At 60.0% G+C, this 22,599-nt stretch overlaps 1 protein-coding gene across 3 annotated transcripts in view; it reads right to left on the bottom strand.

The window, feature by feature from the left end:
- SKI (SKI proto-oncogene) overlaps window positions 1-18,419 on the bottom strand; it is a 54,514-nt gene extending 36,095 nt beyond the window's left edge. For 2 of the 3 annotated variants that reach the window (XM_081488391.1, XM_081488392.1), the window contains exon 1: window positions 17,408-18,419. In XM_081488391.1, the coding sequence (XP_081344517.1) occupies window positions 17,408-18,376 (969 nt within the window). In that variant the 5' untranslated portion in view covers window positions 18,377-18,419. Of the gene's footprint in view, window positions 1-17,401 lie in introns of all 3 variants that reach the window. The other variant, XM_081488393.1, reaches the window with a different exon arrangement.
- Between the last annotated feature and the right edge of the window lie 4,180 nt (window positions 18,420-22,599).

The raw sequence follows: 22,599 nt of genomic DNA, 5'->3' as shown, positions 1-22,599 counted from the left end.
GCCTACACCCTGAGGACATCAGAAGCAAACAGAAGGTCTTAACTCTGCTCCCACCCGGAGGCCACGGTGACAAGCAGGAGCGCACACAAGGGCTGTCTGACAGCCACAGGGTGCGCGTCAGCATGTACAGACGGAGCACCAAGCAAACCAAAATGGACAACAGCCGACAAGGATCCTGACCTTTCGGTCTGGCAGTTCCTGGGAGGAGGCAGCTCCACTGCAGGGTAACTCAAGGTACAGAGCAATGAGACAAGACAGCAGTGGTCCTTGCAAGGGGTCCTTGCACCCTGGTGTTTCCCTGATGGCAGGAGAGCCTAGGTCAGCCCTTCCATCAGTGCCAAAACTGGAAACAAGTCCATCACAGCTGGATGGTGCTTCATCTAAGGGTAGAGGGGTTGGCAAGAGGCCAGCCAGCACTCCAAGCAGGTGCACCTCGCAGAATGACAGCCCAGTCAACATGGTGGGCCTTCCCAACTCTACAGAATCAGCATCTAGAGAGGGACGAGAAGCTCCTACGTGTCTCAGAAAGACTCAGAGACACAGAGAAGTTCCCCTGGACCCACCAAGGAACATGCCTGGGGCGCCTGAAACACCGTAGCACAGTTCAGGACAGCTCCCGGCCACAGGCACTCAGACCTGCAGGACTGCAGCCCAAAGTCTGCTCACACAGCCCTCGACCTCCCCTGCCACTGTCGGGGTCCCCCAGGGCCCAGAGAGGTCTGGTACCTCCAGCCCTTCTCTTGACTGCACGGGCGGGGGCAGAGGGTATCCAGTGAGCACAGTCCACAGTCCCCTCCAGTGGCAAGGGCTAGGTGGCACCACCAAGGTGGTAGGTATGCTGGGTGTGCATGGGGCCTGGGATGGCTTCCCATCAGAGCAGACCTCGCAGGGGATGAATAAAGCAGGTGTGAGGCATCCAGAAGGCAGCGCCGCCCTGCAGCAGTCCCCAGGGTCCACTTCAGCCCACGACAGACAGGGGCCACCAGCGCCATGCCTGGCCATGCCTGGCCAAGGCCTTGGCTGAAGGGTCGCCCCCACCCCTCTGAACCCCTCACACCACCGGGCAGCTGTGAGGCTTCTTCCCACTCACGCTGGGCTTCCCAGGGCCACATATCCTCCAGCTTCCGAATGAAGGTCCCTCAGTTCCACGGGAGCCACACAGAACCTGACGCCCAGGCAAGGTAGGGGCAAGGCCCTCAACTAATGGCCCCGGGGCCTTAGGTGACAGAAAGCGCCACAGGGAGGCCCTGCTCTGCCCGCTGCTCACACATGCCACCCCCCAACCCCCATGGGTCCTGCAAGCGGCGGGCAGGCCAGGCCTGCACATGGCACCCAACTGGAAGCACAGCCAGGGCCAGCTCCTCCTCATCCCCAAGGGGCCTGTCTCAGCCTCCGCCTCACTTCCAGGCTTAGAGTGTGTGCTCACTTACTGACAAACGCACGATCCCATGGACAGAGGAGCCTGGCAGGCTACAGCCCATGGGGTCACAGAATCAACACAACTGAGCGACTAAGCACGCACACACGCACGCTGGGAACAAGTCCTCGGGAAAAAGAGCAAGGCCCCTAGTGGAGGCGGCAGCCTTGGTTACCAGGCACGTGTGCAGGAAGGTTTGAGCGAATTTGGCTTCAAGCGCTGTCTCCTCAAAGGGCCCATCTGAAGACAGACCTACACACACAATGTCCTTCTCCTCTCCCTGGAGGCCTATAGACACAGGGATACACACAGGGTACATCGAAAACAAGCACACATGCTGCTTTGGGAGCCTCATCAGGGAGGACCTGAGGCCCCCAGCCCCACGACGCCCATGCTCACTGACCGTGGGGGGTGGTGGTGCTGCTGGCAGGGTGCTTGGCTGCAGATCGGGACGGATGAGGCTGTGACCCATGGTGCACAGTACCCCACAGATTGGCCAAAGCAACTTTAATCAAATCAGATCCTAAGTATTCATTCCAATCAGGCAATCCTTATATTCCTGTGAGGCTCAGTATTTAGAACCTTCTGCTGATAGCCAGATGCACAGATACTCCTGGCAGAGCCTGGCATTAGCCCAACACTGGCCTCACCAAGGAACCAGCCTCAAGCTGGGAAGGGCTGTGGGGACACGGGCTTAGTCCTGTCTGGAGGGCCATGGACTATGTGGGAAGACTGGAGGGCAAGGTGGCCGTGGCCCAGTGTGTCTTCAACGTCTGTCTTCTCTTAGGGTGCCTGTCCTTGCATTCAGGCTCTCGCATCACTCTGTGGTCAGCAGCTGACAGAGACAGAAGCTCTCAGCAGGTACAGAGCACTGGAGCCTTCAAGGACTCCGCCCACGCTCCCTGGGAGGCTGTGTCCCCAGCACAGGGCCCAGAACTTGGGGTCACCTTCCCAGACGCAGAGGCCTTGGGCCACCTATTGGGATCGTGAACCCCCAACACACCCCCCACCATGACCCAGAGGACCTTCAGACCATCAGGTCACACCAAGGGCAGGACCTCATCCCGGAACAGCCACTACTGCTCTCAAAACACTCGCATTCAAAGCTCTGGTTTTCCTAGTAGTCATGTATGGATGTGAGAGCTGGACCATAAAGAAGGCTAAGTACCAAGAATTGATGCTTTCGAATTGTGGTGCTGGGGAAGACGGAGAGTCTCATGGACAGCAAGGAGATCAAACCAGTCAATCCTAAAGGAAATCAACCCTGAATATTCATTGGAAGGATTCATGTTGAAGCTCCAATACTTTGGTCACTTGATGTGAAGAGCTGACTCATTGAAAAAGACCCTGATTGTTGGGAAAGATTGAAGGTAGGAAGAGAAGGGGACGACAGAGGATGAGATGATTGGATGGCATCACCAACTCAATGGACATGAGTTTGAGCAAGCTCCAGGAAATGGTGAAGGACAGGGAAGCCTGGCATGCTGCAGTCCTTGGAATCACAAAGAGTCGGACACAACTTAGTGATTGAACAACAACATCTTTCTTATTAGGGCAGCTAAAATGAATCAACCCTTATTATTTTTTTTTTAACTTTACAGAGCTTTCAGAGATTTGAGGTAGAATAAAGATTCGTTTTTAAAATGGGAGGAAAAGGGATGGTTTTCAATCCTCTCCATTCCACCTCAAACTGAAGTGACAGGCACCTGGAGGGCGTACAGCCCACCAGGTGCCCTCCCCTCCTGACCCCATGTGTCACACGGGAATCTGGGAGCATCCCAGGCAGGAAGAGTGTGAGTGACCCCAGGGCAGGGCACATCCAGGGCGGAGTGAACAGAGGCATAGACATAGCCTCCGGGCTCAGAGTGAAATGGCAACAGATGCAGCCCCATGGGAAGCCCAGGACAGAAATCAGGGGGAAGTGGCTCGGGTCCCATCCATGACCTACAACAAGACGTGGAAAATGCCCCAACTTTCACAGGTAGCGAGACCCTCTGCTGTCAGCAGCCAACTGCTGCCCCACCGTGACACAACCCTGAGACTGGAACCCACACACCCCCTGGGGGCTCCTGCTGGGGGGCAGGTGTGACCATATCAAGGGACTGCATCTGTGTCTAAACCCCAGGGACCAGCTGCCTTACAGTCAGGAGGGGATGGGCCACACACTGCAGGGAGGTGTGGAGGTGTTGGGCAGGGGTCAGTGGTGGGAGAAAAGCCACTGGGAGAGACTGAGTCCCTAGCAGGTGGCCCAAAGAGGACGGCAGAGGCATCAAATAATGGCAGGAATGACCGCAACACTGTCTGGGGCTAATCTGGTGACACCAACCAGCCCGAGGAGGAGGGAGGAGAGGAGGGAGAGGAGCAGCAGACCGGCTAATTGTTTCTGGTCAGGCAGCATCCCGGAGGGACAGCCAACCCACCAGGAGAAAGTTCACGGGGACAGGACACCGGTAGGGTCTAAAGTCTGCCCACAGATTATTTATTAACCACAGAGGGAAGAAGCAGACTCACCCATGAGTGTGAGCGAAGCTGCCGTCCCCAAGGGGAGGTGGGCTCCGAGCCTGCCACCGACACCAGCCAGGAGACACACCAGGCACGTGTCCACAGGACAGCCCCTCGCCCTTCCGACACCGCATCAGGCAGGACCACAGGTGGGGGGATCCCAGCGGACAGGCTCAGATAGAGACGCAGGATCGCAGGGCCCATCCTGGTGGGTCCTGCGCAGAAGCAAACTGCTGCAGGAGGGCTGAGTGGATGAGGAGCGTGACGGTGCTGCAGCCAGGCACCCACGGTCACACACCAAGGACCACAGCGTCGGACACTTTCCCTCCAATGCAGCAGGACGATGGCAGTGAACCCTGGGGAACCTGTCTCAAAGCTTCACTGCAGGTGTGAAAATTTCTTATAATAAAAAAGCCCCAGGGACTTCCCTGGTAATCCAGTGGGTAAGACTCTGTGCTCCCAGTGCAGGGGACCCAGGTTTGATCCCTCATCAGGGATAGATCCCACACACCACAGCTAAAAGATCTTGCGTGCCACAAAGACCCGGTGCAGCCAAGAACACAACAAATACAAAATAAAAAGCCCTGAACCAAGGAGAGGCGACAGATTCACCAACGGGTGGCTGTCTGCTCCTCTGTCCGCAGGGGCATGGAAGCCGTCCGCAGGGGCGTGGAAGCCACCCCCTGGCATAAGGACACAAGAACATGTGCCACGAAGGGACAGAGGCACTCTGGGGATGCCCAGCTTGGGCAGGGCAATGACATCTTGCAACATGTAAGCCACGCTAAGTGGTTTTTCTAAATCAGACCCAAAAGCATCAGAAATGGAACAATAGCATGAAAAACCTCTCAAAATTCCCAATTTCCTGAACAGGAAAACAGATCTCCAATTCTGTTCAACTCTCTGGAAGGGTGATGCATAATCCAGCATGTGAGGACCTGTATCAACAAGGAGCAGGCGGATGGGACCCTCCCCTCGCCAACCCCCAGCCAAGACCCTGGACCCTGGCCGCTCCCCCTGGGCTCCTCCCTCCCGAGGCTCTGCCCCAAGAGCGGGATGGGAACAAGCGAGCATCCCTAAGAGGGTTCTCAACACACTGCCTTGTTTCTGCTTTCCGGAAAACCTTATCTTTCTGGGGAAGAATGGCTCTGGGATCAGTGCTGCTCCATTAAGACCAAGGCTGCGGATGAGGCGCTGACCACTGCTGGCTGTTTACCCAAGTCCCCGTGTGAAGAGTTATCCCCAGTCATCCCATCTTCCCATCTGAAAACCCAACCACCCGCTCTGCTCAAACAGGATGCGGGTCCTCCCTCCGTCCAGGGAACCACCTGGAGGCTGCACCTGACAGAGAAGGAACTCTCTCAGCCTGTCACCAAGCACCATGCTGCAGTGGACAGCTGGGTCCGCACAGACACGCCTGGCTGCAGACAGAGCCCAGGGAACCCAGGACGGGCGGCTCTCAGCATTCCAACAGGACCCCACACAGGGGCCAAACATACCAGCACCTGCCTCATCTGGGACCCAGTGTGGAAGTAGGCTGAGTCTCTACAAGTCCATTAGGGCAGCCAGCATGGGGCACACTGACCACACACTGCACAGGCCCCAGGCTACCCAGAGCTACCGTTGGCACAGGGAGCCTGGCCGCCCGGCATACTGTGTGCTCCACTCAGAGCACCTGCTGGCGCCCATCCGCTGGCCCGCTTGGCTGCAAGGAGGCCACCGTGCCAGCCTGTGTATGCCCACACGTTGGCCCGGCCGGGCTCCTGGGATGGCCTGTCCGGCCCGCTGCCTCCTGTCAGATGCCCCGGCTTAGGAAGAGAGAGAGAGGGCCGGGAGCAGTGCTGGGCCTTTGTAACGACCAATGAGAGGAGGCACCCCACTCCCCCCCGCCCCCCACTTTACAGACGGGACATCAGGGCCCAGGGAGCTGACGAAGCCTCTAATACAAGTGAGAAGTTGGCCAAGCCAGGATCTGGCCCCGGGAATCAAGTGGGCTATATCTGGTTTTTTTTACAAAAAAAAAAAAAGGCCAATGTTTTTCTTTTTTCTCTTTGTTTTTGCCACACTACGTGTCTTGAAGTATATAGTTCACCTGACCAGGGATCAAACCCATGCCTTCAGCAGTGAAAAGGCTACATCCTATCCCTTGGCCCGCCAGGGAATTCCCAGCAATCAAGTTTAAGGATCCCTGCCCCTAACCATTAAGCAATGCTGCCTCTCTAGACTTCTAGAAACTTGGACTTCACCAGAAATACCAAAAAATTATACTTGCTAACATCTGCACAGAGAAAATGGGGTAAGAAAGAGGTTAAAATTAGATCCAAAGACAGTGCTTCCTGCTCACTGTGGGCAGCAGGTGGGGCAGAGGGGGGCCCTCCCACCCCAAGCGGTTTCCAACTCCTCTTTCTTTCTTCAACCAGCACACAAAGAGCCACCCTCACTGAGGTCCCTGCAGGCCCTGCCCAGGTTCCCACCACCAGGCCTTCTTTTTGAATCCAACCAGTGCCTTCACCCCCACCCAGCAGGCAGACCTGGCAGTATTTGCAAAACAAAAATCGAGGACCCTCCTTTCAAGAGCTACGCGGCAGGGTGCCCTCACACCCCAGACTCTCATCAATATTCAACAGCTAAGACAAAGTGGACAAAGAAGCAGAGGGTCACTTCTCCCAGTCCCTGGACTTCGGGTCCACGCCCACTCCAGCTCCTGCAAGAGGCCAAGATGGGGGCGTCTGGAAACGAAACATCTCGGTTGGTTCAGAGGCCACTCAACTGCTCAGGCAATGCAGCCCCAGGGCTGGGATGTGGGCAGTGCGAGCACAGCCCATCCTGGCCAGGGCCACCAGTCAGGGCCCGGAGCAGCCTGGTCTGCCTAGACAACCCGTGTCTCCTGGGCCACCTGTCACTGTGGCCTCCTGAAACCAACGGACACAAACTAATGGAAATAATGGTTGGAAGCTGGGCTGGACCCAAAGCCCATGAGAGGGGCGCATGCACCAGTCATTTGGGAAACTGTGTCCAAGGCAGACGGAGGACGCCAAGTGGCCGGCGGTCCTGTGAGTGGGCTCCTGGCTGTCCCAGAGCCAGAGGGAAAGTCCACATCCAGCCAGCAGGCTCTCCTGCCCAGAGGGGCCCTCAAGCTATCCAGGACACAGGTGGGTGTCCCCCTGCTCTGAGCCAAACACGCAACCCCCGTGTGGTGATGAGATTAAAAGGCAGAGACTCCGGTCTCTGTGTGGGGAAAAGCATGAGAAGACCGCCGCTTCCTCTCTGAAGAACTTTCTCAAGGAACAGGGGCAGGACATAGACTCAAGAGAGGACAGTCTCACGTCAAGCTCACCGGCCACCCCTCAGAGGCCATCATACTCACACAACCAACAAGCCCATGACGAGATGCTCAACATCACTGATCATAAGGGGACACAAATCAACAGCACAGAGAGACAGCCTCACACCCGTCAGGACAAATACTGTCAAAAACCAGAAACCAGTGCTGGCGAGGACATGGGGAATCTGGGACGCGGGGGCACCACTGCCAAGGAAGCCAGTACGGAGGTTCCTCAAGGAGCAGACGCAGAACTACCGTGTGACCCGGCCATTCCACCTGTGAGGATGTGCCCAGCAGAACTGAGAGCAGGGACTTGCCCCATGCACAGCAACTGAAACATAGAAGCAACCCAGGTGCCCGTCGTCAGATGACGGACAAACAGAATGTGGTCCATCCATACAACAGAACAGGATCCAGCCTTAAACAGGGAGGAGGTCCTGACACTGACACTTGCTCCAGCGTGGACAGACCTTAGGACACGATGCAGAGTGAAACAAACCAGACGTAAGAGGAGACATCCTATGTGATTCCACTTCTCTGAGGTCCCTGGGGGAGTTAAGAGTCACAGACACATAAAGAGGGAGGGTGGGGGCCGGGGGAGTGGGTGGAGGCGGAGCTTCAGTTTGGGAAGAGGAGAAAGTCCTGGAGGTGATGGTGGGGATGGCTGCCCAACACAATAATGTGCCCGATCCCACTGAGCTGTGCACTTAAAAAAAAGGAGGAGGGTGGTTTTTATGGTAAGTGTCATCTTACCACAATAAAGAACAACACACACAAGGAAAATTATAGGAAAAAAAATACTAAAAATAATAAAATGGCCAACTCCTTTAGGAAAAAATGGATCAATGAGATATTCCCCTTTAACAAGGCTATTCTGAATGACAGTGACTAAGGCTGTGAGGACAGAGGAAGGTGAGCAGGTACCTGATGCTGTTAAGAGGGAGAATCTTGGCAACAAAATCAAGAATCCATGAAGACAACCTGCCTCTCTGGGTCAGTCTCCCAAGGGAATGCCCAGAGAAGTACAGGCATCCTGTGTGTGAGCAACCAAATGGGACAAACGGAAGCGCGACCAACAAGGTCGGGAGCCCGCTCTGAGCTGCCAAGTCATCTATGAGAACCTCAGCTCAAGTCCCGGGCATCAGAGGAGATGTGCCTGTGGTGACCACTGACCTGAGGCCCCTCGGGACACAGGCCCTGCCCTCCCTGCAGAAAACAATTGAGCGTGACCTCTGACCCAGACACACATGCACACGCCTGCAGCAAGGATGCACCAGTCCCATCCATGGGTGCCTGCACGGGAGGCCCCAACGCCCATCACACAAGAGCAGGAACCAGCCCCAGCTACGAGGTGGAGGTGAGGGCCACAGCCACACTGGACACAGGTCCAGACACAGGGACGTTCAGGATGGTGGAGTGGGGGTGGTGGTGCTGGAAGGTGGTGGCAGGTGTACATGACCTTCTGCACTGCTGCACTGAGGCTCCTGGGGGGAAGTCCTCATTAAGACACTCTCTGAAGCCTCTCGCATAATAACAAAAACACAGCCCGGTCCCTGGATGTGAAAGATATTCCAGGACCCTCCACACCACAGACTGTTCACCAAAGTGCTCTGTGGCTGCCCACAGGCACAGCCGTGCACAAGACACACGTGTACACAGGGGCGTGGATCAGGGAGGCCTGCAGAGCCATGTGTGAGACGTGAGATCTGAACACAGGCTGGGGACACATTCAGACACTGTTGTCAACTTTGCCAGGCATGCTAACAGCCCCAAGGTTATGATTTTCCACGATTCCGTATCTGTTAGACGTATACTGAAACACTCACGTGTGAAATGATGCCTGGGGTCTGCTTTAGAGAGAAGGCGTTAGAGGAAATGAGTGAGTTGAAAGCAGGTGTGGAACCAGGAACGTGTCTGCGTGAACCACTTCTCCACGTGCGGGCACCTGAATCTGCCCTCACACCACCACTCACTCTAAGTCCACACACATGCTGGCCCTTCGGGTAGTAGGTGCTCACCGCTGGGCAGGAACCTGGCCTGGGATCACCCTTTGGGCTCACTCCGCTCACCCCTCAAAGCTTAAGCAAGCAAAGGCAGAGGCCCAGGTGGCTCAGAGCTCCACGGCTCTCCCTCAAGCCCATCAGAAGGCCTGCACCCCATCCCTCCCCCACTCACAGCTGCGTGCTCTGCAGGGTCCCGGCCAGGGTCCCGTCACATGGACTCCTGAGAGAAATAGCAAGGTAGTTCAAGAGAACATTTAAAATTCTAACTGCGTATGTGAAACACCTGGAGCTCAAATAATCAAACCTGGGAGGGGCACTAAAAACCACAGAAGACCCCAGATGACTTGAGACCACCTCAACAACAGCAACAGGAAAATTAAAGCAGATCTTCCCCAAAGGGGAGGTGAGTCCAACACGAATCCGAATCCAACAAACAGAGCACACATCTCCTCTCCCGCAGGAGAAACGGGACACCAGGCTGGGTGGGCCACACCATCAGAAGAACTGAGTGGGGGGGTGGGGAGTGTGTGCGGCAGCAGGAGGGAGGCCTCCTTCCTGGAGGGGAAGGAGCGAGATTGGGAATTTGGGAATTCCGGGTCCTCGGCAGCGAGGGACCAGGGCTCTCAGGGTAGGACGTGGGGACCGGGCCACATGGTGCTGGGCAGGGGCTGCAGCCTCGGTCCTCTGCGGTCCCACCTGTTGGTACACTGCCCGGCCCCAGCTCCACTGCAAGCAGCCAGACCCCAGCCAGGAGGAGGGTCCCCGGGTCCACCACCCAGGAGCCCAGGACCCCTCGGCCACCCACACCCGGGCCACTCGGAATACAGTTTAACTATCAGAGCCGCATGGAGCCAGTCCAGGGCCTACCTTGCTTTCACAGTTTAAGGAGCTTTGTAAATGCAGACAAGACCCACTAGGGTCAGGCAAGCTGGGCGACACTTATTACATACAAGAATGTTAAAAAAAAAAATCACAGTTTTGATAGTTCTGCAAAAAAAAACTTAGCAAATTTACAACAAAACTGTCAAGTAATTAAGGCTAGGCACTTCACACATGAACTTAAACTGCTAATTAAAATCCCCTCGCTTAATTGACTACATTTGCATATCATTCAACATGGGAGTATAATTTTTTTAATGGTTTGGGCGAGGTGGTTCTAACACCAGGAAGTGGGAGGCGGCAGGTGGAGGGAGCCAGCAGCCTCCGCACTTCCAGGGAGGGCAGGCTAGACCCCAGGGACTACGCCAGGCCCGGGGTCCCCACCCCAGGTGGAAGGAGAGGCAAGGCCAGCAGAGACTCCCCCCTGCCTTGACCTGGACGGGGGGCTGGGCAGGAGCTTCCAGAGCCACCCGTGGACATATGCACCTGCCCTCCTCCCGGGGTGGCACTGCGGCCCCCGCCCCACACCCCACCTCCTCCAGGGACTCAGAGAACACCTGTGACACGCTCGCCCCACTGGGGGCAACAGTCAGACCCAGACAACCACAGCAGCTGGGCTGGGAGGTGCAGGGGAGGTCAGCCAGGCCCCATGGCTCTCTGTGAAGACTCTGAGGCTCTCTGTCCATGGCCGGACCCATGGGTCCCTGCAAGAGAAGCCCCAGCCCCATGCAAGGCTAGGGGGTCCCCAGGACCAAGGGCCCCTCTTGTTCCAACAGTTGAAGGGCAGCAAGAGGAGACCATCAAGCAAACAGGACACACCCACAGGGGCGGGCAGGAGGAACCATGACAACCATGAGAAAACCACCAGCACCACTGGAGACCACAGTGACCCCAGTCAGCGAGCAGGTCAGGCCCTGAAGGCAGCTCACGCGGACCGGAGGACCACAGCACAGTGTGTGGATGCCACACCCACCCACCAGGCCTGAACCACAAACCAGTGCCATGGGGTCACGAGAGAGTCAAGGTGACAGACGTGCACATAGAAAGCTGGCCACACACAGGCCCAGTCACAGCCCCCACCACCCTCCTGGCCAGCAGGGCCGCCAGGCTCCCCAGGGCTCAGGGCCCTCTTGGCTGTCACTGGCAAGCGTGGCTGTGACCGTCCACGGATGGAGGGGCTCTGATACTGGGGGTCGTGTACTGCACATGAACCTAGACCCTCAGCCCTCCCGGAACGCTACATGGCCTAGGAGATGAATGAGGTGAGAGTCGGGTGCAGAAAAGGCCCAGGTTCCGGCCAGGTCCTCAGACACCAATCACACCACCTGGCTCCTGTGAGGACGTGGCCAACAGCTCCTGGGGCAGAGGGAGGTGGGCACAGGCACACGGGGCCACCCAGTGGGTGACCCCCAACACACAGGTGACCCCTACCTGCAGTCCTGAAGCCCCGCCCCGTCCCTCACTGCCAGCCCTGTCCCAGGGGTTCAGATCCTCCCCATCACATGATGGTCACCTCCACTCGGCAACACCCCTCACAGGGGCTCAGCGGTTGAGTGAGGTCTCACGGGTGCCCGGTGCCCTCAGACCCCCTCCGCTCCAGCCACCCGTGGTCCTGGCAACCCTCAGGCCCAGTGGCTCCAGCTTCCTTCCCCCACAGCCACAAAGCCCCCTCACCACCCGTCACCACGTTTTCTGTGACAAGCAGCATGGTAGCCCCGAGAAGCCTGTTTCAACAAGAGACATTCCTTTCAGAGTAGCCAACCAACGTTCAAGCAGGAGCCACGTCGGGGCCTGTCCAGGTGGAGCCCTCTCTGAACCCCCAGCAGCCCTGAGCTGGGGCCCCACAGGATGGCTCCGTGCACTCCAGGGAAAGCGCCCGCTCCTTCCTTTTCTAGCCAGCTAGCGCCGAGCTGCCAATAAACCTTGACATCAGTGATTTCATGTCTCCATGAGTCATTCGACAAGTATTTATTCCGAGCCCGGAACTGGGGGCCCACACGAAGCCAACAACACAACCACAAACACACAACCCCCAGGTCGGCCGCAAAAAGGTCTCCCCGGAGCCCAGACCGCGGGGCAGGCCCGACCGCTGCGGGCTGCGCGGCCACAGAGCCACGCCGAGACTTCCTGAATTATTATCTGTAGCTGCAAAATCAAGAAGTCACAGCGTTCTTTGAGTCTTTCTAAGTGAAAAACATAAAATCAGAGGAGACTCAAACGCCATAAACCCGATAGTACGCCGGCTGCTCCCGGGCCACCAGAGAAGCCGGCCCTGCACGCACAGAGGTGGGTACAGCGCGGGCTCCTCCGCCCATCCTGGGACCCCGCAGGGCCCAAGCCACGCTGGCCACACTGGATACACAGCCTGAGTCCCTACCCGCCCCACTCCACTCACATGGACACACAGACACCAGTCACAGCTCTAACCTGACACCAAAAGGAACCCACCTCAGACCCCACCGCGACGGCTTCACACTCCCAGAAATGACTTCCCATCCCTTCTTGGGGCTCTGACAGGCCCCTGTTAACCCACAGACACGTGTGGCCAGGAGCTCCTGCCCGTGACCTCGGGGCCAAACCTCCCCGAAACACACCCCATCCCCCTGTGATGGGCAGCAGGAGAGAAGGAAGGAAGCAAGCAAGCAGGGCCCTGGGAAGAGTGGAGGCTTCTCCCTCTCCCGCAGCTCTCACAGATCTTAAGGAAATAATTCAGCCTCTGTATTTTGACTCAAAACAAAGAAACTTTTAAAAGACATTTCAGTTGAAACTTGCATAATTTTTCCAGTGGAGAAATCCTCCCCAACTTTCGCAATCCTTAGAAAGAGACACATTATTGCTGCTTGTGTAACAGTCTCTGGGCCACAGAGAGTCCGGCCGCCGGCCACCAACACCTCCCGCCAGACGGCCAGGGTGCAGGGCCCGGAAGCACCGCCTCCCCCAGGCCGTCCCGGCGCCCGGCGGTCACCTCCCCAGACTTCCTCGTGGGCCTCGCTTGGCACCTCAGACAGACAGTACTCGGACGGGCTGTGAGCAAGGTTGGGAGCCAACTGCTCTACTCTCAAAGCCCTGTATTGGTCGAGGGTCCCCAGACAGGCAGCAGGGACAGAGGCAAGGGCCACTCAGGGACCTTGCTGCCCCCGGCAAGCCGAAGGCACTGCCCAGTTCCAAAGAGAGGTGCTGGAAACCAGCAGGATGGCTGAAGATGGGCAGATGGCCCCCACCTGGAGGACCACCTCAACGTGGCCCTGCTCACCACACGCAGACGAGGGCACTCGGCCGGCCCCCCATACCCTCCCTCATTCGCACTAGGCTGACCAGAGGCTGCTGTTTCCCGTTTGATGAGCCGGGCCTTCGCTCTGGGGCCTTCACCAAGGACCAGACCAACTTGCGGATTCCATCCTCCTGCACACGGGGCTGGGCCCATCCAGGAGCCTGGCTGCAGAGCATCACCCAATAGCACCCCGCCTTCTCAGCAAAACATCAGGAGCCAGGAAATCACAATGGGGCCCACAAAAACCTCGAGCAAAGCCAGTGGACGATGGGACGGCCAAGCCTCTACACCTGTGCCCAGACTGAGGGCATCATTGAGCCTAGCCCCACAACAAAGAGAAGGTGCTGGGAGAGGCAGGCTGGCCAGAGTCCCTTCCAGCCCGATGGACGTTCTTGACACCGTCTCTCCCATGGCCACTTCAGCTTGACCCTACAACACGTGCCCCCTTAGTGGAATCCCTATGGCCTATCTCCCTCCACCAAAGTCTCGGCCACTGCCCAGCAGGGACTTTGAGAGTCCATGCCAATGGCCTGGCCATCCCCAGATGACGGGGGAAACCGCTCCACTACTGGGAGTTCAAACAGACTCCACTCTGAACACTCTCACAGCACGGGGACCCTCAGTCAACGAGCCCCTGCCAGGCAGGCAATTCTGTAGAAACACTCCTACAGGGACTCAGCACTGAAGGACAAGGCCCCATGAGCAAACAGCATCCCCGGTCTCCAGCCTGGGAAGCAGGACCTTCGGAAGGCAAGCAGTCCCCAACGGCCTGTTCCTCAACCTCGCAGGGGCCGGCCCAGTTCCAGCCCCAGGGGGGCAACGCACCCCCGCAACCCACCTGGCCCATGAGCAGCCATCCCTCAAAATGAGGGACACATACCAATGCCCCCCTCCATGACTGACAGGTCCAACTTAGTCCAAGGGCCATCAGATGAGGGATGGAGTCGACCAGGCAGAAGACAAGGGAAGGGGGCGTGGGGAGGCTGAGACTCCCACCTCAGTGCTACACAGTCCAGCAGCGAAAAGACACATCCTTGCCCACCTACAACATTCATCACCCAAACACGCCCTCAACACACTGCCAACAACCGTTACGCATACTGTCTCCGTTTTAACACGCAGAAACTGAGGCGCATGCTTGCTCAGTCAGGCAGCCAGGGAGGGACAGAGCGAGGACACAGGAGCAGCCCCGAGGAGCTCCACAGTCAGACCCGCCCAACGCAGGGCACCAGGGCCTGGCAGCCCTGACAGCAGCACATCCTGGGGGACCCTGTGGTGTGAAGGGCATCACTGAGGAGCATCCCCCGGGCCAGCACTCATAGACACACCACCTTCAAGGGTTTCCAGGCTCAGGCTGGAGCCCTGTCCCCATGCTGGGGCGACCACAGGGACCGCCACCCCCCTGTGCTCAGGCTGTAGGCACAGCAGGGCAGGTGAAGGCAACTGGGCCCCAGGACCCCAGGAGGCCCCCCCAGTGCTGGCAGCAAGAGAGCCAGGTGACCCCCGCAGCCCTCAGTGCCCGGGGCCGAACATCAGCTCACTTCATCTCACCGCAACCTGAGGCCCCCACAAAGAGCAGTTCCAGCACGTTCTCTGTTGCTTTTTGTCCTTGGTCTCAGGAGATCAAATATATTAAAATGAACTACAGAAAGAAGTGAAGAAATCAAAACGTATCCCACGAATAATCTGTCAGGCGGGCAAGGGGTGGAGCAAATAGAGGCCCGCAGCCTGGGGAGGGGGTCTTCCCCTGCAGCTTTTTCCAGAACTCCCCACGAGCTCCCCACCCTGAGGCCGAAACCCCCTTCCCACTCTCAGGGTGGGGTGTCCCTGACGCACAGACAGGCTGTGCTGGGGAGACCTGAAAAGGACCACACACCCAAGGACTCCCGAGTGCACAGTCACAGAGCCAAAGCCATGGGCAGAGGCCAGAGAACAGGATAACTGAGCTGAGGGTGACAGGAGGGCACAGGAGCCAGCGTGGACAGTGGCATAGCCGAGGCCTGGATGGGGGCACATGGGACCACCGGCCCAGACCCCACTGTGACGACACGTGGTACTGACACACAGCCTGGAGATCCTAACCTCTCAAGATGATCACATCACCATCAGCATCCCCGGGGGAGCTTTCTGAACCGATGAGAGCTCCCAGCAGCAGCGCTGGGGAGGGGGGGGCACGAGAGGAAAGGGCGGCACTGACCATCTGGGGAATCACCAGACACCAAAGCTCACTCTGGCCCCCTCTCTGGGGCTGGGACTCAGGAGGCCGTCTTGCCCACTTGTCTGGCAGTGCCTGGGCCCACAAGCTGAAGCCAGGCCTTCCCTGAGCCTACGGACACTCTTGTCCAGGACAGCAGGGCCTTCTGCAAGGGAGCCAAGGCCTGGGCCTGTAGCTGCCACAGCTAACCCCAGGAAGACAACCACAAACACGCATGACCCAGATTCGGACACAAACACAGACACACCCTGCAGACAAGACCGTCTCCTGTCTACCCTGCACTAAGTGACCTGCCACAGCCTTTCAACCACAGGCTTATCCAGGCGGCCAGAACCCACCACAATCCTGCACACGGGGTGCCCTCAGGCCACGAGGGCTGTCGAGGGGGCAGGCATCCCAAACAGAGAGGCCCCCAGTTCACTGGGAACACCCCTCATGCCACACACGGCCAGCTCCCAGTCTGAAACGAGGGGCCGATCAGCCTGCTGGGATCTGCCACCAGCAACCTCTCCCATCCACAATGCCCACTCAGACCGTCCCTCCAGCCCAATCCCAGCCCCGGTCTGCAGACAGCTGCCACCTGGGCGCCAGCTGAGCCGAGGGCAGGAACACCAGCACATCCACGAGCGCACACGGGCCCCCCGAGCGCGGGCGACAGGCCTGGCTTCCCCTCCCTTCCTCCGCTCCCAGAGACTCTGACACTCAGCTGGAGGGGCGCCCAGAGAAAACCGGGCGGGAACATCTATTCACAGATTTGGAAAAAAAAGTTTGATGCAATAGCTGAATTAATTAGGCCTCCCAAGAATAGCAGAGCCAATGCAGCATTCTGTGTGTGCAATTTAACAAGCCTGGATACTCAAAAGAAAAGTTACAAATACTTGGGGAGGGGGGGAGGTGCCATGCAAAGCTGGTGTGGACCCCAGTGAGTGGCCAGGAGCTGCCAGGCTGCATCACATGGATCCACCGTCTGGCGAACAAACAACAGACCCCAGGCCAGAGGCCCTCCCCACCTCGCCCTTTGCATCTCAGAGGAAAGGACAGAAGAAAACGTGCACGTCCAAAACAAACCGCAGGCCAGTGGCTCCCCTGACACTCAAAGCCTCAGGCGCCCGCTGACCAGTCCCCGAGCCCGGTGCCAAGTGGCCCTCGCCCCCGCACAGGGGACTCTGAGACTCACTCTCTGGCAGGCCAGGCACACACACAGAGCTGGAGTCGCCGAGTCTCGGCCCCCGGCCACCACGGCCCAGACACCTGGCTTCGCTTTGGAGTCTGTCTCCCAAGACTTCAAGGCACAAACAGGCCCTGCCCGGCCAAGTTCCGCCTGCTGGGGACATGGGCAGGCACCCCTCTGTGTGCCAGCCCGGGAATGGGAAGGCCAGGGCGGTTCCCTGCCCCCTACTCAGCCTGGACATCCCCCTGGTCCCCAGGAAGGCCTGGGCTGGAGGCTTCAGACTGGAACCAGCCAGGATCAAACTTCATGGGACTAAGGGCAGAAAAGGCCTGCCCCTCCTGACCCAGCTGGGCAACAGCTGTGGGCCTCAGGAGGGCTTCAGCCCCAAGGCCTGCCCCCCAGGCTCCCAACCAGCAAGGAGCTAGTCCTAGGAGTCAGACCAAAGGACCTTCCTCCCTATACGAAGCAGTCTATGGAGACGCCAACACCACCCCCAAGTTTCCACAAAACAAAACCTAGCCCTGAAACGTAGGGGGGAGGCTGAGCCCCCGACCCAGGAGGGCACCACCCCCTCTCCAGCCCCCACTCCCACTACCCAGGCACGGGCTGCCACAGGACACTCACCCGGGGCACCCGCCGCTTGTACTTGTTGCCATAGTCGAACTTCTCCTTGACGTCGTCCAGACAACGGCCGAGGCGCGCCTGCTCCTCCTTGCCCGTGTAGTCCTGGCTGAGCAGGATGTAGGCCCGCCAGTTGGCCGAATCGAAGCCCCAGTGGCAGGTCCGGTTTTCCAGGGCCTTGTGTGAATGCACCACGAACTTGTGCGGCGGGTACATGAGACGGCAGTCGAGGCACTGGATGCAGGCGGCGCTCGGGCTGCTGTAGAGCTCGGGCACCAGCAGCCCCTTGCACTTGCCGAAGCACTCGTGGTACACACGCACGCTGCGCTCGCTGAGCTCCAGGCCCAGCGCCAGGCTGGCCGCCAGCTCCTTCTTGCAGGGCGGCGGGTAGGCGCCGCCGTACAGCAGCGCGTTGCACAGGCGCTCGGCGTCCGTCTTGGTGATGAGCCCGCACGAGGGCGCCGAGAAGGGCAGGATGCCCATGACTTTGAGGATCTCCAGCTGGTCGGCCGTGCAGCGCGAGCAGTAGATGTGAAGCTCGTCGCACACCGAGTTGATCTGCTGCAGCGAGAAGTCGCGTAGCACGGAGTTGAGGATCTGCGGCAGACACAGCCGCTTCTCGCCGCCCACCACGAAGCACGAGATGGTCTCGCCCTCCAGCACGGTCTCGCAGCGCTCCGTGGAGCGGTCGGACGGCATGAAGAAAGGCCCGGGTAGCACGGGCGGCGGCGGCTGGATGGCGGGCAGGTGCAGCACCGGTGGGGGTTCGGCGGCCGTGGGCACCGGCGCCGGCACCGCGGCCGCGCCCGCCTCCTTGGCGCTCTCCTTCTTGTAGGCCTCCTGCGCCCAGCGCGCCGAGAAGGCGGCCGGGCCGCCCAGCGAGCTCATGGAGCTGAGGTGGAACTGCTCCAGCGTCTTCTGTAGCCCCGGGTGCGGCTGGAAGCCGCCGCGGCCGCCCGCCGCCGCCTCCATGGTGCGCTCCGGCTCCCCAGGCCGCTCCCGCTCCCGCGTGCCCGGGCCCCCGCGGCCCCCGCCGCCGCCCCGCGCGCCCCGGCGGCGCCCCCGGCCCCGGCCCCGGCCGCCCCCCGCCGCCGGCTCCCGGCCGATCACGGCCGCGGCCTCGGCCTCGCCCGGGGGCGCGAAGGGGAAGGCGGGCGGGGCGAAGGGGTCCCGCCGCTGGAGCCCGCCGCCGCCGCCCGGGCCCGGCGCCACATCCACGCGCCCCGCGCCGCGCCCGCCGCCGCCCGGGCCCCCCGCGCGCCCCCCGCGCGCCCCCCGGGCCCTAGGCGCGGGGCATGCCCCAGCGCGCGCCGCCAACGCCAACGCCAACGCTCGCGGGCCCGGGGCTCGCGGGGGGCGCGCGGGCAGGTGCCGGCGCCGCGAGGCGCGAATTGCCGCGGCGGCCGAGGCCGAGGGGCCCGGGAGGAGCGGGGGCGCGGGCGCGGGGCCCGCCGGGCCGTCCTCGCGCGGCGCGCCGCCGCCGCCCCGCTCCTCCCACCGCGCGGCGCCCGCCCGGCTCGTCCCGGCGGCGCTGGCCGGCCGCGTTGCGCCCGCCGCCGGCCTCCCGGCCCTACCCGCGCCCACCCCGCCGCCCGCGCCCGGCTCCGCGGCCTGCCCACCCGCCCGCCCGCCCGCGCGCGCGGCTTCCGGGGCGGCGGAGCGCCTGTGGGGCGGCCTCAGACCGCGGCGGCGGCGGCGGCGCGGGGCTCGGCGCACATCCTCCCGGCGGCTCGCTCCAGCTCGGACTGAGCGCCCGGCTCTGAGCTCACGCCGCCGCCCCGCCCCGCGTCCCGCCCCGCCCCGCGCCGCCGCCCCGCCCCGCCCCGAGCGTCGTCTGGGGCCGCGCGTCGGCCTCAGCCGAGCGCCAGCCAGGAATGCGTCCGCCCCCCGGCCCCGGCTCTTCCAGGAACGCGCGCTCCCCCTGCCCGCGCTCGGCGCTCCGCCTCACTCGGCCTCGTTCGGGCCCGCCCTCCGGCCCGGGACTCGGATCCGCTCGGCTGATCTCGGGCCTGCCCGCCCGGGACTCGGCTTCGTTCGGCTACGCTCGGCCCCGCCTGTCCGGGACTCAGCCCCGTTCGGCTCCGTTCGGGCCCGCCCGCCGGAAGGCCACTCTGCGGGGGCGGTGGCTGCGCCCCGGGCCCCCCCATCCGGTGGAGGCCAATTCCTGCGCGGCTACGAAGGCGCCTGTCCCGCCGCTGTGTCGCCGCCAGAGCCCAGAAACCCACAGAGGGCCCCCCACCACAACCGCAAACCAGCTGAGGGGCGGGCGGACGGGGCCCGCGCACCCTCTACCGCACGCCTCCCATCCCAGCCCCCGAGGTCCCCACGCACGTGACGGGGACGCCAGGCAATATGACCCAAGTCCCACGCAGGACTGGGACACCGAGTCAGACGATGTGGGTTACTATAGGATGGCAACACCCCAGAGACCCCACACGGGAGACAAGTCACCGTGCAGACTGTTCTGGGGGTCCCCCTGAGCGATGCAGGCGCGACACAGCAACCCTCAAAGGATGACTGGCCGCAGGGCCGACCACCCCACGACCCTGCACCATGGTCCCCTACACAGCCACTTGGTGCGCCCACCGCCAGTTCCAGGGCAGGGCTTGCGTCCAGGTCACCGTGAGAGGAAGGCTTCTCAGGAACCTGGCTCCTTCCTGCCGGCCCCTAACACGCTAGCCCGACCCTTACCCTACAGCCCCCAGGCCCAAAGAGCCATTTATACATCTGCGGGGCACCCAGGGCACGGCCGGTGTGAGACCACACAGTCCATCCTTTTGCACCCTGGCTATCATGAGGGTCGGATAGACTAGAAAGTGCTGGGTGGGACAGGCTGACCAGGTGGCCCCCAGAGGAAACAGTGTCTAGCAGAGTCCTGGGGCTGGGGACTTGAGATCTAGAAGACAATTCTGGTTGTTCTCAACTCAAGGGCAGAGGGACAGTCCAGCCCAGCTAGACAATGGCGTCTTTTCTTCCACAGGACGGGGGCACCCAAGCTGGCCCAGACACTGGAGGACACATGGGGGGCCCACCCACTTCAGCCTGTGTGACCTTCAGCTTGCCCCTTACTGCTCCTGACTCCCCAGTGGAGGCTGAAACGGCCCCAAACCCGCACTCCTGGGGAGCAGTGTCTGCCCCGGGAAGCTCTCTAGGTGTCTCTGCAGGCATGGACAGGTGTCCAGAGAGGCAGCAAGAATGGGCAGAGGCCCCACACCTGTATGGCTGCAGAATCTCATGGGGGGACCTTGCAGTTCAGGGTGCATTGCTCCACATCTGAAGAACTGACAGCTCCCTGCTATGGGCATGAACCCTTTCCCACCCACACGTCCACTCTTCACTCCAGTGCCACTAACATCAGGTTTTTCTATGGCTGCCAACACAGGAAAACTAGGAAAGGGGTCCATACAAAACAAGAAAAGAGACATCTTTACTTTCGCAGACTCCATGGTGCTGGTGAAGATTCCTGAGAGTCCCTTGAACTGCAAGGAAATCAAACCAGTCCATCCTGGATATTCATTGGAAGGACTGAGGCTGAAGCTGAAGAGCCAATGCTTCGGCCATCTGATGTGAAGAACTGACTCACTGGAAAAGCCCCTGATGATGGGAAAGATTGACAGCAGGAGGAGAAGGGAGCAACAGAGGATAAGATGGTTGGATGTCAGCCCCAACTCAGTGGACATGAGTTTGAGCAAACTCTGGGAGATGGTGAAGGAGGACAGGGAAGCCTGGCATGCTGCTGTCCGTGGGGTCGCAAAGAGTCGGACATGACTTCGCAAGTAAACAGCAACATCTGGACCAAAAATTTTCTGTCATACCTGAGTCCATTCCTTCTACATGGCTTTGACTCCCATACAATCAGGTGACTTGTAATTGAAAGAAGGTGGTTGGAGGGCTGGACAGGAAGGGTTTTCAGCCAAACGCTCGATTCCTCCTGCTCCTTCAGCCAAGCCGGCATTCTCAGGAGGGCCCCGAGTCTGAGGGCCCCTGGATGGGCAGTGCCTGACTCCCGGAGGCCCCCTCCCTTCTGCCCTCCGGCTTTGCAGGGCTCCAGGAAGGGGTCTTAAGAGGGGACCAGGTGGAGAAGCCAACACTTCCAGAGCTTGAGAACCCAGATTGAAGCCAAAGTGACTGTGCATAGGTGAGGGGGGCAGGTGAGGGGTGAAGGGCCCTGAGATTCAGGGAAGGGCCTGGACTGGTCTGTAAAACCTCTGCTTCAGTGGACTTTGAGGTTTCCTTTCCCGAAAGGTGTTGGAGTTTCTAGAGCAGCCGAGCCCACCCCAACCACCATGGCCCAGGGCAGCTGTGCCTAGAGAGTCAGCCCGGTCCTGTCTTCTCCACAAGCCCACCTGGGGCCCCACCTGCTGACCATCCTCCCATCAACTCATCGCTACAGCTGTCCTGGCCACTGGCCTACTCCTCCCACTGACCACTGCCACAGGCCATGCACCCCGCTGGCAGGTGGAGGGGCCAGGCCACAGGCACAGCCATGTCGGGGGGCAGAGGAGGAACCCAGTGCACCTGGCCACCCAGCTCACTCCCCAGCCCTTGCTGCGCTGATGGGTGTGGGCAGCTGGCTGTGCACATATTCGCTCAAGAGATAAGCACGCACTTGTGGAATGCGTACCCCCGTGGGCACGAGCCAGGCTCTGGGACCAGTGGGGAAGGAGACCACATCCTGCCCTGTGTGGCATCCATCTCCTGCAGCCAAGGAGGCCAAAGATGGACAAACCTGCTTGTAAGGGAGCAAGGTCATTCAGGCCCTTCAGAGGCCTCCAGCAGCTGGGTGCTGGCTTTGGAGCTGGCAGCGCCCCAGGGCCCAGGAGATGACCATGCTGGTAGTGATGTGGTATCCATTGCCATGGGGAACAGCTCAGAGGCCCAGCTTGGGGAATGGACCGGGAGACTCAGGTCAGCAGGTCCTTACAGAGATGCCCACAGACAGCTTCCCTGGAGGACCAGCCTTGCCCTCCTTGGTCCCACCTGCTCCCTACTCCCTGCTCCCTGGGAAGAAAACAGCTGGCCTCAGACAAGCACAGACTGCCATTGTCAGGAAAGGGCTAAGATCCCTCTGATTTTTATTTTATTGAGTGGTTTGTTTGCTTGATTTTTGGCTGTGCTGGGTCTTCGTTGCTTAGCCACAACCAGGGGCTACCCTTCATTGCAGTGCTTGGCTTCTCCTTGCGGTGGCTTCTTTT

The sequence above is a fragment of the Giraffa tippelskirchi genome, chromosome 5, assembly GCF_054371585.1.
Source record: "Giraffa tippelskirchi isolate mGirTip1 chromosome 5, T2T-mGirTip1v1.2.pri, whole genome shotgun sequence".
Lineage (NCBI taxonomy): Eukaryota > Metazoa > Chordata > Mammalia > Artiodactyla > Giraffidae > Giraffa > Giraffa tippelskirchi.
This window is presented reverse-complemented; position numbering and strand designations above follow the sequence as displayed.